Source organism: Myxocyprinus asiaticus, chromosome 7 (genome assembly GCF_019703515.2).
Source record: "Myxocyprinus asiaticus isolate MX2 ecotype Aquarium Trade chromosome 7, UBuf_Myxa_2, whole genome shotgun sequence".
NCBI classification, from domain to species: domain Eukaryota; kingdom Metazoa; phylum Chordata; class Actinopteri; order Cypriniformes; family Catostomidae; genus Myxocyprinus; species Myxocyprinus asiaticus.
Window position 1 is genome coordinate 44,788,355 of NC_059350.1, and position 19,723 is coordinate 44,808,077.

The window sequence follows — 19,723 nt, forward strand, 5'->3', positions numbered from 1 at the left end:
CTACATGGTATTTTAAGGTACTTTGAACAGGGTTCCCACAGTCATGGAAAACCTGGAAATATTAGGGAGGTTTATTGTGTTTTTGTACAGTAAATTGTGTTTTCAAGGCTGGAAAAGTCATGGAAATTTCGTTAGGGAATATAAATCTTTGTCGGTGTTCTCAGCTCCAAAATATTTAAAGGAAAAGTTCACCCAAAAATTAAAATTCTCTCATCATTTACTCAGCCTCATGCCATCCCAGATGTGAATGACTTTCTTTCTTCTGCAGAACACAAACGAAGATATTTAGAAGAATATCTCTGCTCAGTAGGGCCACACAATGCAAATGAATGGGGACCAAAACTTTGAAGTTCCAAAATGGGCATAAAAGTAATCCATAAGGCTCCAGTGGTTTAATCCATGTCTTTTGAAGCAATCCAATCGGTTTTGGGTGAGACCAGGCCAAAATATAACTCCTTTACACTGTAAATATTGATATCTGTAGTCTTCTTGGCGATCATGATTTCAAGCTTGATTACACTTCCTAACTCCATCTAGCGCTCTGCGCATGCCTCCAGCTCTAGAAAGTGTAATCAAGCTTAAAATCACGATCATGCCTAGAGACTGCAATGGAAAGCTGTACAGTAAAAATGAGTTACATTTTGGTCTGTTCCCACCAAAAACCGATTAGATCCCTTCAGAAGACATGGATTAAAACACTGGAGTCTTATGGATTATTTTTTATGATGCCTTTATGTGCTTTTTGGAGCTTCAAAGTTTTGGTAACCATTCACTTGCATTGTATGGACCTACAGAGCTGAGATATTCTTCTAAAAATCTTCTTTATTGTTCTGCAGAAGAAAAGAAAGTCATACACATCTGGGATGACATGAGGGTGAGTAAATAATAAGAAAATGTTCATATTTGGGTGAACTATTCCTTTAATGAGATCGATATTGCTCTTGTGTTCAGTAAAACTTGCTTGCAAGCCATAGTGATATCTGACTTGTTCTTTTCAATGAATTGGTCAATGAACCATTTCATGTATTGGTCTGTGGAAAATGACTGGAAATGTCAAGGAACCTTTGACCCCTCTTTGATTTTAGGAAAGATACAAAGGTAGTATTTTTTATTTCTGAAAAACAATGCTCTCATTTCATTCACGTGTATCGTTGAAAATCCCTGTCCTAGAGTGTTGTTTTCATAACTAAAGCACTGTTGGGTGTGGATATAATTTATAGTTTTATAGTTTCTTAGCCTTATTAGAATTCAGCAGAGCCACTTGGCTGGCTTAAGCCCAAAATCACAAAAACATCCCAGCGAACAGCAACTCTTGATAAAAGGCATCAACTCGGTGCAAACTGCATTTCCACTAATGGACTCATTTAGAGTCTGTGTATCAAAAAAAGTGCTTTTGTGAACGTAGAAATTTAAACTTACATTCTTTTAAGCTCCAAATGAAGTTGAGATTCACTGTTGACCCTGTCTACAACAATTTTACTTGATGTATTTTCTTTGTGTGATATCAGATTAAATTGTTTTGAATTTCAAGATGTTTTTAATGTTTTTAGCAACCTATTAAGTGATACAAATAAGGCTGGAATTTAGTGCGTTTCTGTCAAGAATTCTTGATCTGAACATGCCCAGAATTGTTTGTTTGGGTAGTAGGTACAAATTTGACACAATGCTCTTCCAGGCTTCTTTCCAGGCTTTTGAAATATATTGATAAAATAAAATGTCTGTGTTTTGAAAACACATAGGTTTCACTGCTAGTTTAAAATGGTATTACAATGAAACTATACATTTATTACATGTTTATTGCAGTATATTACAGCATCTTGCCAGAAGTCTCTTGTTATCCCATGTTTTTCATCTTTCTTAAAAGAGTTAGGCTGGGTATTGTTATACACAGCATATCTAACTTACAGTTAATATTTTAATAGCCACTTTTGAAATAATTCTTATAAAATGATTACAAGGATTACCTACAAAGCATGTTTTAACAGAGATTTTATTAACAGTGTTTATTGCATTTAATGCCTTTTCTTACAGCCACCAGACCCAAACAACATGTTGGGACCATCCAAAGATGGCAGAGCTTTACCAGTCTTTAGGTAATTCAGATCTGATGGTTGTATCTCTCATAATTGTAATGTTGGCATCCATGGTACAGTGAAACTGCCCTTGAAGGGATAGTTTACCCAAAAATGAAAATGTTGTCATTTATTCACCCTCATATTGTTCCAAACCCATATGACTTTCCTGTTCTTCCATGGAACTCAAAAAGCGATGTTAGGCATAATGGACAGCCTTAGTTGCCATACATTTTCATTGTTTGGAAAAAAAGTTGCAATGAAAGTGAATGGTGACTGAGACTAACATATGGCCCATACTAATATATCACCCTTTGAGTTTCACGAAGGAACCAAGTCATACAGGTTTGGAACAACATGGGGGTGTGTAAATGGTGGCAGAATTTTCATTTTAGAATGAACAAGCCCTTTATGTAAATGTAGATTGTTAGATCAAACATTTTGATCAATAAATCGAAAACAAAGGTGCTACTTAGGCTGAAACTGGCTTGATGTGTCTGGTGCCTGTTATAAATTAAGATGAAAATGTGAACAAATTTAGAAATTGTCAGATGTAGAGATGATTCCCTTGAGTAGCTATGAAATGTTGCACGCAATGGCTTTGTTCACGCTGCAGGGAAAATCAGATTTGTTTTTCTAAAATCAGATTTTTTTTTTGACTGACTGTTCAAACTGCAAATTATATGTGGCCAGATCTAATTATTTTCATTAAGACTGCAGTTGCTTTTGCTAGCACGTCCCCGTTAGTTGTCATAGTAACAATGCAAACTTACATAGGTTCACGATGTGTGAGTGTTTATCAATGGATGTTTTGCAATTGATTATATTTTTCATGAGGGCAATTTCCAAATATCAACACATTCATCACAAACAACAGCGTAAAAAACTGGAAAGATGGTCTACAGCTAAGCGAGAGACGTTCAATACCTTATCGCGTCATGATGGCTTGCGACCTGTGTGGGTTACCGCACTTTAGCGCATATATTTGTATTATTGTAAAATAAGTTTGCATTGCTTTGGCTGCCTTGTGACATATATTTGACATATGGATGCATTTAATTCACAAGTGATCATCCCTATGCCCTATTCCCCTCAAAGACTGTACCTTCCTCTGTAAGATTTTCGGGCTGAAAGTTGCAGGGCTCAAAAATAAGTCAATTTGAACTCTGTTTTAAAGTAATTTTTTTTGTTTGGAATGATCCTACAGCGTGGCTATTATTATTGTTTCCCCTTCGAAGTGCCCTGTGAAGACGACGTCATTTATGCCATTTGGAACACAGTATATGTCGTCATGTCAGAACACCTGATGAAACAACCCATTGTGCACAACGAATCTGATCTGACCGTTCAGACTGAGACGCATTTACAAAAATCTGATTTAATCGGATTTCAAACCACCTATGAAAGTGGTTTTTGTCCTGTTCGGACTACAAAAACCTGAGTCGGATAGGCCAAAAAATCTGATTTTTTTTTCTGCCTGTGGGAACTCAGCCTATTTGTACTTGATCTAACACTTAAAAATTACTTTTATTGGTATAGCCTAATGTATTTAGGTTGATTTATTTATGTTAAATAATATTTTTTACTTAAAGCTGAAGTATGTAATTTATGCGACTCTATAGCACCACCAACTGGAATTGCAAAAATAAACAGTGTTTTCAAAACTGCTTTCTGAATACGCCCTCCGCCTGTCGTCTATCAAACAAAGAGATAGTCCCACCCCCAACTCGTGGCAATGGTTGAGCAGTGTTGTGCCAGGTCTAAACAGGTCACTCAAAACAAACAGAGGAATTTTAATAGCGCCGTAGAGACACTTGATCATTTTAAAGAAATTAATAGTAATATTGAAACATAGGTATAAAGTGATGAGCAATCACATGAGATGAAGACTCCAGTCATATCAGTAACCACATAAAAGCTGTTTTATTCTACATGGAGAGGGTCTCCTCATGGGGGCTGCCATGTTAGAATCACATGACCAGCCAAATACTACTCGCTTAATCTCAGTAACCACCTTGATATTGGACACTTTCACTCTTGGATTAAATTAATCATGGCTGACTGTGTATAGTGAATTTCTACAATGGCATCTGTAACTAAAAACTATTGGTTTTAAATGATGCTGCATCCACACCGCTAGGTGTCACTGTAGGTCCAAGATAACACAAATGCAAAAGTTACTGAGTGCACCTTTAAGCTGGGATTGGAGAAAGTTTTATAACACTGAAAAAGTCTTTAAACTAAACTGTTGTTTTGGAAGTTATCACATGAAGTATATTTTTAGGTTGCTTTACAAAACTTTCCTTACAGTACAGGATTATTTGCTAAAATTAACATTTTGTTTTCTTTTTCACAGCGGATCTCAACAACGTAAGGTTCTCTGCATACAGGACGGCAATGAAGCTGAGACGAATGCAGAAAGCTCTCTGCTGTGAGTCCGTGCACACAATCACATGGCACTCTTTCTCTCTTTTCAGCTATTTTTTGGAAGATTAGTTTAATGTCACATGAAATTCATCCAGACTGCACCTTGTGACTTTTGATTACGCAATAATGTTTTCAACTTTGTAGTGGTGCTGATTTATAAGACCAGCTATTGCCCATACTTTGGGTAAATTTGAAGAACTGCATGGCAAATAGCAAAAATAAATATATAACACTCAGGACACCTTAGCAACAACAAAACAATGGAGGCAACCACGCAGAAACCTTAGCATTGTGGCGGCGACTTTCACATGGAAAAGCACCACTCATGTTTTCAAGTTGTTGTTATAATTTCTTAAAGTTATCTGTGAGTGACCACACATGAAAAGCAGAAATATCTTAACTGATTCATAATCAAAAAATTTACACAATGGGTAATTCCTGTGTTCAAGGTCCTTAACTTTGTTTTTTTCTGTGCACAGTGGATCTACTGGGCATGTCTGCAGCTTGCGAGGCATTTGAGCAGCACAGTCTTAAACAGAATGAGCAATTTATGGACATTATGCAGGTGATCAACTGTCTGACCAGCATCTACGACCGTCTGGAACAGCAGCACAGCAGTCTGGTCAACGTGCCTCTGTGTGTGGACATGTGTCTCAACTGGCTGCTCAACGTCTATGATACGTATGTATTTGCGTATTTGAAATGTTTAATATGTAATGGATAATGTACAATCATGACGCTCTTATCGCAAAATAAACTTTTGATGATTTTGATTTTGATGATGATTTTGCGATAATGACCGGCTGACTGCGCATTATTCTGCTTCTAAAAGTTAGTACATATATAAATAAATGGACTTGAAATACTGATTTGAGTTGAAATGATTTTATTATATGACGAGAGACATGAAACTAGCACAGCTATGTAGGAAATCGGTTGCCTGGAACAGCGGTGGGCGATATGACCAAATATCATTATCACAATGACGATATATATCACGAAAATAGAAAATCAATAAAAATTTGTTTATATATTAAATAACCATATTTTAATGTCCATTTTTGGATAACAGAGTCAGTGAATTAAGTACTTTATAAATAAACTACTTCCTCTTTTATAATTTTTTTTCTTTATTCGGAACTTGACAAACATAAAGTAAAATATTTTTTAAAACAAAATACTCACATTTATTTTAAATTGCCTTACCATAATGCTAAAGTTCACATTATGCCACATTTCAGTCTATGTTGTTGACATAAGTAAAAAAAAAAAAAAAAAAGATCCAACTAAAAATTAACTCTTTTAGGCTCTTAGTGATTTAAGTCATCTCTATATAGACCATTTCAAGGGCTATTCGTCAGTTTAACGAAGTGATGTCTTTTTCCCTTGAACTTTTCTGGCTTTTTGTCTAACTCATTCAAAACAACAGCTTGAGGCGCTCCATTCATAGGTACTTTAACACGATTAACATTAATAACTTTAATACGCTTGTAATAGAATGTTATTATTAAAATGTGACCATGTGGTTCAGTGGCTGGATGCTCCCTGGATGCTGGAACTAAAGGAAATTAAAGTGTTTAGATTTCAGAAAAAGCGACCATGAATGGACTCTGCTGCAGTGAAGCGAGACGGCTGGATGGATACGTGCAGTACTAACAACTGTAGCACACATCTTATCTCTAGTAGGTGAACAGCATTTTTGCCAACTAATAGTAAGTTTGAGTTTAGCTGGCTAATTAAGTCTTTACAGGCTCTAAAAGTGACTAGATCGCTCCCATTATAATGAATGAAGCTGCCCTAGTCATTTACATTAACAGTCATTTAGCAAATACTTTTATCCAAAACAACTTAAAAATGAGGAACCTAACAAGCAATTTGTCATACAAAAGTCAGCAATATCTGCAGTATTGCACTGCCAAGTTCTCAGAGTAGCTGGAGTAGTATAAAAGCTACCGCAGAAGAAAGAGATGCACAAGGAAAGTGTTTTTTATGTTTAAAAACAAAACCCGTACCTTGTCTGCAAGTCACGTGCTCGCAGTGTTAACAGATTCATGGATTATAACAGGAGCAGGCCAACATTCCTGACCTTGCCACCGAGGAAATAATTGTGAGCATCTAAACTACGATACCCTTTCATCGCGTCTCGCACGTAGTCACTTCAGGTAAACATTTGATATTCTTTGAGAAAATGTGTTGACTCAAGAGTCTTATTTAAAGGATCTGGTAATGACACCTCATTTTTTATTTTCAGTTTTTGCAAATATCTCGTTTGTTCTGTTTTAGCTAGTCTCTAAAAGTATGCGCTAGTCATTTTATTTCGAAAGTTCTGGGTTATAAAATTGCCGCTACCGGAAATGCTTCAGGGCCAGACATGCGCAGTAGTGTTCTAATTCCTTTGTTATTGTTTACGTCCTTGAAATAGTCTATAGAGAATATATAAATATCTGAAGGCAATCATAATTCCTAATATCTAACATCATTCAAACAGAATTTTAGGAAGGGTGATGATGTTTCGTTTAAAAACCCTTTATTTTGGCGCATTACACTGTGTTGTATGTTTTCCTTGTCAGTGGTGGTTAGAATGTCGGGCTGTCTAGCCGTTACAGATGTTTAACTTGCTCCATAGTGCTTTAAGAAAAAAACGTTTTGTGGTCTGCGCTGCGACTTTGTGTAGCGGATGACACTCACGTGTAGCACCGATGCACATATCAGATGAGAAGCATATTTAGCGCTTATGAAACACAGAACACAAGATGAATGTCGCTGAATTTGCTGAATTCTATTGACATTTTCAATGCCAGAAAAAAGTGTGTTTCTTCAATTCTCTCAGTCTCACTTGAAGCCCTGCTCAGTGTGCGTATCGATCAGACCGCGCTCATGGATTTTTACATATCGGGATATATAGCAGAATCTCTATCGATTTACACCTTTTATCGTCCCCACGATATACATGGTCATATTGCCCAGCTCTAGTGTTCAGTTATACAGTTCAGCAGTCATTTTACAAAAATATTGGCCAGTTAGAACCAAGTATTCCAGTGAGCCGTGAAATAATAGAATATAAATGATTCACAGAAAGAATAAGGAAGTTAGGCTCTTCGGTTCTCAGCATGTTTCTCAGTGTGATCACACTGAGCCATAAATCACACAGTGTTTGTACGTGGAGGTGGTAGATTCCACAGCAGACCCTTCTCTGTCCCCCAAAGTAAACTAAGACAAAAGCGTCGGAGGTCTTTTCATTCTACGCCTGCTTGTTTTAGCTAGATCATCTTGCAAAGGGGTGTTTTTCACAGACGATGTTGTGCTAAGCTGGCTTGTTTTATTTTTGGCAACAATGATAGTTAAAGACAAATAAGAAATATGAAAACCGTATGTTTTACCAGCCTATTTTGCAGAAACAACTGGAGTGTTTTTTTTTTTCTCCTGATCTTGACTCTTTATCTGTTATAAAGATAAAAAGAGCAGCTGATGGTCTCTCTTTAGACATTTGTAACCTTGTTATTTTATTTTTTCCGGCAGAGGACGAGCTGGAAAGATTCGTACCTTATCCTTCAAAACAGGAATAATCTGTTTGTGCAAAGCTCACCTTGAGGATAAGTACAGATGTAAGTTTTGTTGTTTATCTTAAGCCCTTTATTTTGTTTCTCAAATTGTAAGCTGCATAATGTACAGGTGTAGAACATTTTGACAACCTATTATATATCCTACAGGGTGAGATGCAAAATATTATGTTGATTTTTAGTCTGTTACCATAGAATCTTACAGTACTTTTCAAAGTCATTTTACAGCTGTCTTGGTTGTTTGTACTTAATAGCCCTGTTGTAAACACTGTTGTAAACTTTTGTGGTTTGCTCATTTAAAATGTTTGTAGCACAAAAATGTGCGAAAGTGACAAATTAGTTTCCGTACTAAATTGGCAGCAATTTCCTTTTTTATAGTAGTGGATTTGCTAAGGCAAGCATCACTGTTACTGTTGCTCATACTTTTGGTTAGTGTTTTGAACAAACCCCTAAGCCTAACACCCATTCTACACCGGACGCAAGTGTCACTTCACGTCAAAAGCAAATAGATCTCATTATAATCAATGAAGCTATCTACACTGGAAGCGTCCGTTGCACTAAACTGAAATCCCGTTCCATTTTGCGCTACATTCCTTCCAACAAGACAAATAAACGGTTTCAAACGTTCGCTTCGACACGTCCAGTGTAGACAGCATCAAGCCATTGTGGCACGTTGCGTGGGTGTAAGTATTCAACTTTGGCGAATAACTCGTCCCACTTTTTTAAGGGATTTTTGCTGGTAAAGGATAAAATGGGTGAAAAAAAAAAGACTTAAATTGAAGGAAGTACCCAAGCCATATCTAGGGAGCAGAATGTCATAGAAACTTAAGCCCAAAATATACTTTGTTTTTGACACGAATGCTAAGAGTCTGTACAGCGGAATGCGTGCCAGTCAAATAGTACACATGCACAGGCGGTTGGTGCATGCGCACCACGACTGCTATGAGATACTGGACTATTTCTCCTCAGGAGTTTAGACACATAAAGATTTCTTTATATTCTTCGGACTCGAGTTATACAAATGTAGGTATCTCCTGACCTCCTCACAGACATGCTCTTGACTTGCACATCCACTGTTGTTGTTTTTACCTTCATCTCCTGATGATGTTTAGTGGCATTTTCTAGCGCTTCTTTGTGACAGCAATGGCTCAAATGTGAGTGTTGCCACCTTGTGGACCCACTAATTAGTGCAAATAATTCCAGTTGCATGGGGTCAAAAAAATTTGGCTGCGCGCATTCAGTGCTCGAGCACTCTAATGATGACGGTATTTGAGTCACGTGCCCTGAACGCAGACGCTCAGCGTTCATATCTGAACAAAGTATACTTTGGGCTTTAGGTGGGGGCTCACTTTGGTCAATTTAACCTCTGGTCATAACTATAAGTTAAAGTTTCAGATCTCTCTGTGTTACCTGTACTCATATTATCTTCCTGTACTCTGGCTAGTTTTATTCAGAGAGGTGGCCAGTGCTACAGGCTTTTGTGACCAGAGGCGCCTCGGCCTTCTCCTGCACGACGCCATTCAGATCCCAAGGCAGCTGGGTGAGGTGGCATCTTTCGGAGGGAGTAATATCGAGCCCAGTGTGCGCAGCTGCTTTCAGTTTGTAAGTCACCAGTGTCTGCATTCATTAACAAATTCATATGAATTTCAACACTTTTGCAACATTTTATGTATTTCCCAGAAGTCTTAAAGTATCTTGCACCAAAACAAAATGAAAATTGAAAATGTGCACTATCCACTGACAAAACTGTGACAAGACGGAACTGACACGAAATAATTACCATTTCTGTTATCTGCACAGTTATCGGTTCTTATAGTATTAAAAGACCAAATATCGGCCTATATATCGGATGATCTGACCCCCCCCCCCCCCAACCCTTAGAATTAAAAAGGCTATTTTGGTTACATTTAAGACTTACATCTGTAAATAACCTCTATAATTGGCTAACCTCTTTGCATGTGAAAACTTCCAGGGGGCTATCAGGCCAGACCATGTTCCTGAATACTGAATAGGCATTTATATGTAAATGTGGGAAGTCATATGTTAATGTGCTAATGATTGTGATGTCATTACCTTGAGGATTTCCGAATGGCCCAGTTTTGCAGTTTAGTTTCCATGAATAGGCTGGGTTTACAGTAGTGTATTTTTACATATTACATTAAAGCTGAAGTTTGTAACTTTTTTAGTGCTAAAATACTTTCTCGTATCGCAGCTTAATATGCAGAGACAAATATAAGTAAGCCATTTGAGGTACATTTTCTAAAACTGTAGAGACTGTCTTTGTGGCACTATAAAAATTCCTCTGTTTTGAGTGACCCATACAGCCTGACACAACAACATCGACTCAGCCAATGGTGTGAGTTGGGAGCGGGACTATCCGTTTGTTTGATCAATGGCTTACAAGGGGCACGTTTGAAAGGCTGTTTGAAAACAAAGTTGTTTTTTTGTTTTTTTTGTGTTTTTTTTTGTGCAATTTTATTAGGTGGTGCAGAAATTACAAACTTTAATCATTACACTTTTATTTAAAATGAGTAAATAAAAGGTTGTTTTCCATGATATAGTGTATTTGTGTTTTAAAAGTTTTTTTTTTTAATTCTAGACTTTGAAAATTATGGTTTCGATGTTTTGCAGTTTGTTGTAATGACACTTAAACTTAACAGCTTTTCACAAATCTTATAAAGGTAATGCACAGTTCTGTAAACTACAAATTAAAGCCTAATTAAAATGCATTCATTCAGTAATACACACCGCCTAAATGCTCCTCGGTAGGACAGGAAATAGCTATAAACATTAAATACAACACAAGAATAAAAAGTAGTGAAATAGAAGACAAATAAAATAAAAAAACAGCAAAAAGTCAATGCAGTTTAGAACAACCCCTCACAGTCTCTTCCATCACTTTCTTTTTTTTCTTTTGCTCTGATGTGAAGGCGAGTAACAAACCGGAGCTAGAGGCTTCAGTCTTCCTGGACTGGATGCGTTTAGAACCTCAGTCGATGGTTTGGCTTCCTGTCCTTCACCGTGTGGCAGCCGCTGAGACAGCAAAGCACCAGGCTAAATGCAACATTTGTAAGGAATGTCCTATTATTGGCTTCAGGTATGGACTGTTCTTTAGTGCTATTATTCAGAATGACTGATTTAACTTCAGATGCTTTAAAGGTCTCAGCAGTTTTTTGTGCATTTTTTAAGCACTGCACCAAACTTCAAGGCAGATCTATATATATAAATATTTAAAAAGCTTTTTAGGCTAGGTTGTGTGTGCTTCTCAGATGCTTCATTGTTGGGAGAACATGAAAACGCACACCTATTTGTATGTTAAGCAACTTTTGTATATTTTTGGGGTATAAATTGATTCTCTTTTGGAGAGACTTGCCAAATTATATCTGTCTATCTACCTCTCTCTCTCTCTCTCTCTCTCTCTCTCTCTCTCTCTCTATATATATATATAGTACTGTGAAACAGTCTTAGGCACATCAGATGTTTAACAAACACATTTGTCTTAAGATGGTTATTTATATCTTTAACTGTAGTGTGTCAATAGGTAATATACATTTTAGACTCCCAAACATTCCTTCTGCAAATAGAAAAGATTAGAATAGAAGAACAGGGAGCCTTGCAACAGATGGCATGGCCCCCACAAAGCCCCCCACTGAACATCGTGTCAGTCTGGGATTACAAAAAGAAACAGAAGCAAAATAGATAGAAGAACTGTAGCGAATTCTCCAAAAAGCTTGGAACATCTATCTGCCAACAGCCAAGAAAAACTGTATCCAGGTGTACCTCGGAGAATTGGTGCTGTTTTAAAGGCAAAGGTGGTCACACCAAATATTGATTTAGCTTTTTTTTTTTTTTTTATGTTTATTGGACTTTGGATGATGTTCATTGAAAATTGAAAACTAATTATGGCACTATTTTTGAAGACATCCTCACTATGAAAATTTTTTCACAAGTGCCTAAAACTTTTGCACAATACTGTGTATATATATATATATATATATATATATATATATATATATATATATATATATATATATATATATATAATAACAATAAAACAAGATTGTTGTTAATTTTAATGTTTAAGTGTACTTCAATTGATAATGATAAAAATGTACTGTTTATGTTATTTAATTATTATTATGGCTCTTTATTGCATACATAAAGTTAAATGGACTGAAAAAATACCTGTATTTGAACAATTAAAAATTAAGATTAAAACATTTGGAAACTATATCTAAAAGTTAAAAAATCATTGTTACTCAAACACTTGCAAAAATAAGACTAATGTTCCGGATCATTGCAGAAAATGGCCAGGAACATTTATTAAGGGTGAAATGGGGTCAAAAGTAGGGTTTATTTAATGTTGTCCTTGAGTCGCATGTATTAAAGAAATCATTATGAGAGGAGGTGAGTGAAGGAAGTAGTAACAAAACCTTTCTAAGAGATAATCTCACTGCAAAACTCAATGACTGCAAAATGACCACAACTGACCACACCTGTCTGTCTCTCAACAGGTACAGAAGTTTAAAGCACTTTAACTATGACATCTGCCAAAGCTGCTTCTTTTCTGGCAGAGTGGCCAAAGGTCACAAGATGCAATACCCTATGGTTGAATATTGCACACCGGTAGGTTTACTGGCATCACTATCTGTATGTTTGGCATATACAATGTAGCTTTCTGCATTCATGGCATTGTATTGGCAATTTCGGATCTGACGTAGTCATGACATAGCATTTCAGGATTAAAATGCAGGTTATGACTGAGTCTTTTTGTGTGTCTTTGTCCTTTTTTTAGACGACATCAGGAGAGGATGTGAGGGACTTTGCCAAGGTGTTGAAGAACAAGTTCAGGACAAAGCGCTATTTTGCGAAGCACCCTCGCATGGGTTACCTCCCCGTACAGACCATCCTAGAGGGAGATAACATGGAGACGTGAGACACACATGCTTATTTTTCTATGTTCACTTCATTGTGTATCTTGCCATCGGCCGCTGATTACGCAGACATATGACAGATGATATGGATGTTTTTTGGATACTATTATAAAAAATTCACAATGCAGTGGCTTGTGCCAGGAACACACTTATTTAATTGAAGTAATTGGACCCTTGTTTTAGCGAGATTAATTTTTTTTTATATCAGATTTTAAGGCAGTGTAATTTTATTTGGCTTTGTTAATGTAAAATTGAAAATCTAGATACTAGAAAGGGAGCAAAATGGATCTGGAACTAGTGCAAAAGCGTGGTCCAGACCAATAACAGACTTGACTTGACCCTCAAGAAAAAAATAATGTGTACATTAATGCACTAATAATGGAAGTCTATGGGGTTAGGCTTTGCAATGGGATAAATATTACAATTCACACTGATTCAAGTATATCCACAATACAATACTTGACAATACATGATATGTGTTAACATGAGCAGAGTGTGATTAAAAAATGTTCAACTCTTGTCATTAGTACTATATGTAAAGACAACTTTTGCACATTGCATGAAATGATACTTGAAAGGGACTGTTTACATAGAGAAAAAGAGTCTTGTTCACCTAGAATAGTAGTCTCACTGCTTACAAGAAGATTTAGATAACTTTACAGCTCATATACAGTGGCAAGAAAAAGTATGTGAACCCTTTGGAATTACCTGCTTGTATGTATTAATTTATCTTAATATCTGGTTTGATTTTACACTAATGAACAAACACAATCTGTTTTAACTAATAACACACAAACTATTGTATTGGTCTTGTGTACACTGAATACATCATTCAAACATTTGCAGAGTAGGTTGGAAAAATATGTGAACCCCTGTAGCTACTCTCCCTAGAAGTGGCTGTCCAGCCAAGATGACTCAAAGTGCACACCACAGAATGCTCCATGATGTAAAAAAGAACTTTAGAGTGACAGATAAAGACTTGAAGGAATCATTGGAACTGGAACTGGTTAACATCTCTGTTCATGAAATCTCTGATCTACTATACGGAAAACATTAAACAGGCATGGTGTCCATGGCAGGACACCATGAAAGAAGCCGCTGCTTTCCAACAAAAACATTGCTGCACACCTGAAGTTTGCCAAAGACCACCTTAACACTCCACAACGCTACTGAGAAAATGTTTTGTGGACTGATGAAACTGAGATTGAATTGTTTGGAAATAACACACAGCACTACGTATGTTGTAAAAATGGCACCACATACCAAGATGAAAACCTCATCCCAATGGTGACGTACAGTGGTAGAAACATCATGATTTGGGGCTGCTTTGCTGCTTCGGGGCCTGGACCGTTTGCCAATTTCAAGGGAAAAACGAATTCCCAAGTTTATCAAGATATCATACAGGATAATATCAGGGTGGCTGTGTGCCAGCAGCCAGTTGGGTGGTGCAGCAGGACAATGACCCTAAAAAACGAAGTAAATCTACTACAGAATGGCTTAAAAAAAGCCATTCTGAAAATGCTTGGTTGAGGTTATTGCTGCCAAAGGAGGATAGACTAGTTATGAAATCCAAGAGTTCACTTGCTTTTTCCACAGCACTGTGAATATTTAATGGGATGTGTTCAATAAAGACATGAAAGATTAGAATTGTTTGTGTGTTGTTAACTTAAGCACATTGTTGTTTGTCTAAACTTGTGACTTTGATGAAGATGAGATCACATTTTATGACCAACTGATGCAGAAAACCAGCTAATTCCAAAGGGTTCACATACTATTTCTTGCCACTGTAACACATTTCTGTTCAGAAGAATTAATATAAGTGAGCTTTAAATTTTTTTTTAAACCCTCCAGTACACTTGCCCCATAGACTTCCATTGTAAATGTATTAGTGTTGTTTTTACAAACTGAAGGACGAGTCAAAATTATGTTTGGTGGTAATTGACAGCTGTCCGAGCTTGTTGTAAGCCTAGAACATTCCTTTAAACTCCTTGCATGTGGTTAATTGTTAATGATCGCTTTTTTAATCCATATTTGCAGTCATTTCAGGTTTTGGTAAGCACAGTTCCCATAAATGAGTCTCAGAATCTACTAAGTGTCTAACGTAAACAGCATTTTGGTCATTGTGTGCATTCAGAATATAGCCTTTCTCTTGGCAAACATGTAGACCGTAATAACTGTGTATGCCACCAAACAAGACAAATAATGATTACTCAGAAAGCTTGGTAACATTCAGCTGCAGCGGCAAGACTTTCATTTTGGATTTGTTTTGCTTTACTGTTTTTATTGATCATTACTCACATTCACAGTAGGATTATTTTTGCTTTAGAATTTTTTTTTAACCCCCACAGAGGAGCAAGTCTTATTTGTGCAGTTTGTTAGGGTAATTGTAAAGCAGCGCTTAATGCATGAAGACATTATTTTTGGTCCTTTTTCATTTTAACCCTAACAATGACAACCAATGGCAACACCAAATCAACCTGTTTCTCAATAATTTAAGAGAATACATTTTTTTGGATTGTGAAGTGAATGTTATTGGCCTCAAAGCCTATAGGACCCTACTGTGTTCTCATGTAAATAGGTTTGTGTGTCTGGAGCTTCTTAACAACCACGTCACCATCCTGCTTTCAGTGCATCTACTTGTCCTGTCTGTCATCTCATTTTTTTTTTGTCTTGCAGTCCTGTTACACTGATCAACTTCTGGCCTATTGACCATCCGTGAGTACTCTCAGTACATCCACACACTTAAAAAACATCAACAATTATTTTGCCAGTGAGTGAAATTCATTTGACAAACAGGGTTCACTCAGAGAGAAATTATACATAAGTCTCCACAACACACTCATCTTCCATCGTCAGAACTGTGAAATATTTTTGGAACATGTGTCCATCTCATAGCTTTTACCGTCCATCTGCAAGATTAACATGTTTCAGTTGCACAGGATATTAGATGCTCTTTTAAATGGGGGTTATCATGAATCTTGAAGTTCACCCAAAAATTAAAATTCTCTCATCATTTACTCACCCTCATGCCATCCCAGATGTGTATGCCTTTTTCTTCTGCTGAACTCAAACAAAGATTTTTAGAAGAATACCTCAGCTTTGTTGGTCAATACAATGCAAGTGAATGGTGGCCAGAACTTTGAATGTCCAAAAACCACATAAAGGCAGCATAAAAGTAATCCACACGATTCCAGTGGTTAAATCAATATCTTCAGAAGCGATGTGATAGGAGTGGGTGAGAAATAGATAAACATTTAAGTCCTTTTTTACTATAAATTCTCCTCCCTGCCCAGCAGGTGGCAATTTGCCCATAGAATGCAAATCGCCAAAAACAAATGAATGTAAAAGTGAAAGTGGAGATTTATAGTAAAAAAGGACTTAAATTTTGATCTTTTTCTCACCCACACCTATCATATCGCTTCTGAAGATATGGATTAAACCACTGGAGTCTTATGGATTACTTTTATGCTGCCTTTATGTGCATTTTGGACCTTCAAAGTTTTGGTCGCCATTCACTTGCATTGTATGGACCTACAGAGGTAAGTTATTTTTATAAAAATCTTCGTTTGTGTTCAGAAGAAGAAAGAAAGTCATACACATCTGGGATGGCATGCGGGTGAGTAAATGATGAGAGAATTTTCATTTTTTGGTGAACTATCCCTTTAATTGACTGAGCATTAGGTACATTTTATATATGTTTTTACTCTACCAAAACTGTTTGCCAAAATTTAAAGCTGCATATATGGTTAGTAAAAAAAAATGGTTTGACCAAATTGAGCTGAAATGTGAAAAAGTGCTATAAACTATTAAACCTCAAGGGGCAGTGTTTCCAAGTTAAGATACATAATTAATGCACCCTAATCCTTTATTATGTTGTGACTAAACAAAATCCAAAATAAATCAAAACTGTGTTATATTTTAGCATCTTAAGAGTAGTCACCCTTTGCCTAGAATTTGCAGACATGTACTCTTGACATTTTCTCAACCAACTTCTTGAGGTATCACCCTGGGATGATTTTTAAACAGTATTGAAGGAGTTCCCATCTATGTTGGGCACTTATTGGCTGCTTTTCTTTATTATTTGGTCCAAGTCATCAATTTAAAAAACTTTTTTTTTTTTTAATTAAAATTTAGTTTTATAATGAAATAAATTAATATGGTGGCACAATTATATTTTTGTCTACAAAACTAATTTCAAACATTTAAGCATACGCCTTCAGATCAAAAGATTTTTAAGATTATGAGAAACATTTCAGTCAAGTGTTTCAAAACTTTTGACCGGTAGTGTATATTAATGCTCAACGACTTTGAAATGTTGTTTTTATTGTTTCAGCAGAATGTAATCTTTTGTTTTTTTCCATTTGTGTTTTCTGACCTTTGCTCTTCTGTCATTGGTAGGCCAGCATCCTCACCACAACTTTCCCATGATGACACCCACTCACGTATCGAACATTATGCTAGCAGGTGAGAGTTTGCAAAATTATGGATTTTTTATTATTTTAGTTTAAAAGGATATTTGGCACTTCAGATAAAGAATTAAATAGAAAAGTTGTCTTTTGGTGCTAATATATATATAAATTAAAATAATTTATAAGTATATGTGCATTATGTTTTCAATAATTCAGTGGTCCAGAGTCTAGTATTAGCTTGTACCAGGGTTTATCTAAGGACATTTATGATGATTTTGTACTTAAAATGTTTTTGGTTTTTAGAACCATTTTTTTTTTAGTCAGTTGTTTTGAAACTTGAAATAATTAAAAAAGAATATGATGTAGTTGGTCAACAAACTTAAAACTTCCAATCAACACCCATGGAACTTCTGTCAACCAGTCAGAGTCAAGAATTTAACAATGTTGTTGCATTAGATAAAATATTTAGGTCTGATATTCATTGTATACTCATTTTATCCACTTTTTCCTGAACACGGAAGTGTTCCACAATTTATACAGGGTTCCTGCGGGTCTTTAAATATTTTTGTATTTAAGGTCATAAAAAGTCTTAAATATCTTAAATGGTATAACAAAAGTCTTAATTATTATTTAAAGAGGTCTTAAATTTGGGGACGTAAAGACCAGAATCGCGATATGGCCGTATTGTGATTATTAAAGCTTAAAGGTTACGATTTAATTTAATAAACGTATCGTCTGCATGCGCTGCGGGGTTCAAAGTAAAAGGCATGCGGGGAACTCGAGATTCAATGTTTCCAGCGGCTTTAGAGTATTTCGCAAATCAATGAATACTGGACATTTATGACAAGCGATCGCTGATGATCTGCTTTATATGAATTATGACAATGTTTACTTTTAAGTGTTTATATTGTAATATTGTGTAAATGAACGTAGAGTGCATATTTTATTTCCCTTATCTGTTTGAATAAGCAGCTTTAAGCAATGAAGTGCAAACATGTCAAAATAAGAGTCCCCATTGTATTTTGGGTTTGTTTATTGTTAATAGTCTTTTTATTTGTTATTGGTATTTTGGTTGCACAATAATCTGCGTTTGGGATTTAATTCAATTTGGACTCTTGTAGCCTCTGTCTGGCCCGCCATGTCACAGGAAGGAAAGACTAAGAAATTTTATTAACACATTCAATTTATAGATTTTAAAAACTACAGTCATAAGTTTTAAGTAATTGTATTGTCATTTGCACAGATTACACATAGTAGAAACAAAGCATAGAAATTTTAATAGGCAGATTAATCTGTTTTTGCCTTTATAGTAAGGCAAAAACGTATTAATGTCTTTATTGTTTTGCCTGTTATTGCATCAGGAAAATACAATATCGGTCAACCTCTAATTCATATATTTTGATATATTTGTATGGACATACGGTATTAATTTTATTGGTCCCACTTTATATTAGATGTCTTAAACTACTACTGTTTGTACTAACATTAAAATATATACAATACAATGTACTTATTTTGTAAAGACATGTTGTAGGGCTGGCCGATTAATCACATTTAATTTTCAATTACGATTTTGGCTTCCAACAATTATGAAAACAAGATAATCGAGATCAAATGATTATTGTGACGCATTCCGTTTCGCAATGAAACGCCCCAGTGTTATATAATTAAAGCTTCCTTTATTAAAGTTCAAATAATAAGGAAGCGGGTTATGGAAATAAACTTCTCTGTGCGGTCAGCGCCGCGTCTATGAGTTGCGTGAAGTGACTGGGGAAGAGACTGAATCTTCTCCCGGCTGATGCACACTCTGGCGCGGGGACTCTCGTCACTCACGCACGTTTGCTGCAGCTAGATTATAACGTGATGCCTCGCGACGTAGTCAATCATAATGCGTGCCTGAACGGTCAAATACATTTAAAAATTCAGCCAAAATGCCCGTCTTGGTGAGGTATTCATGTAAACACAGAGAGTGATGTTTAAAGTGAACGTAAACAGTGGAGAAAAAAGCGGATTTGTATTAAATGTCGGACTTGTAAATATAAATGTAAGATATTAGACCTGCTGCCGTCTAGTGTGTCATTATAATAATCAAACAACCATAACAAGAAAACGAGAAAACCACTCACTGCTCTTGACTGGGTAACTTTAGTAGCTTTAAATATTAATGTATTATAATCATACAGTAAAGAACAGCAGTAGTTTTATGTTGCATTTCATTCTGAATGTTTACTTGAAAACTTTTAAAGCTGTTAAAAAAGCACTGAATTTTTTTAATTTTTATTTTTTTGTTGTATTATTTTTAATCTATTTCTATTCATTGC

The 19,723-nt window shown here is 36.0% G+C and overlaps 1 protein-coding gene across 6 annotated transcripts in view; it reads left to right on the top strand.

The window, feature by feature from the left end:
- Positions 1–19,723, top strand: part of dmd (dystrophin) — a 149,418-nt gene that overhangs the window by 104,363 nt on the left and 25,332 nt on the right. For 5 of the 6 annotated variants that reach the window (XR_007897663.1, XM_051701985.1, XM_051701980.1 and 2 more), the window contains 10 exons: positions 2,032–2,093; positions 4,429–4,503; positions 4,979–5,180; positions 8,019–8,104; positions 9,504–9,661; positions 10,990–11,156; positions 12,574–12,685; positions 12,855–12,991; positions 15,670–15,708; positions 17,392–17,457. Coding sequence is in view for 5 of the 6 variants with exons in the window: in XM_051701985.1 (XP_051557945.1) it covers positions 2,032–2,093; positions 4,429–4,503; positions 4,979–5,180; positions 8,019–8,104; positions 9,504–9,661; positions 10,990–11,156; positions 12,574–12,685; positions 12,855–12,991; positions 15,670–15,708; positions 17,392–17,457 (1,104 nt within the window). In the remaining variant the exon portion in view is untranslated. Of the gene's footprint in view, positions 1–2,031; positions 2,094–4,428; positions 4,504–4,978; positions 5,181–8,018; positions 8,105–9,503; positions 9,662–10,989; positions 11,157–12,573; positions 12,686–12,854; positions 12,996–15,669; positions 15,709–17,391; positions 17,458–19,723 lie in introns of those variants that run through there. The other variant, XM_051701984.1, reaches the window with a different exon arrangement.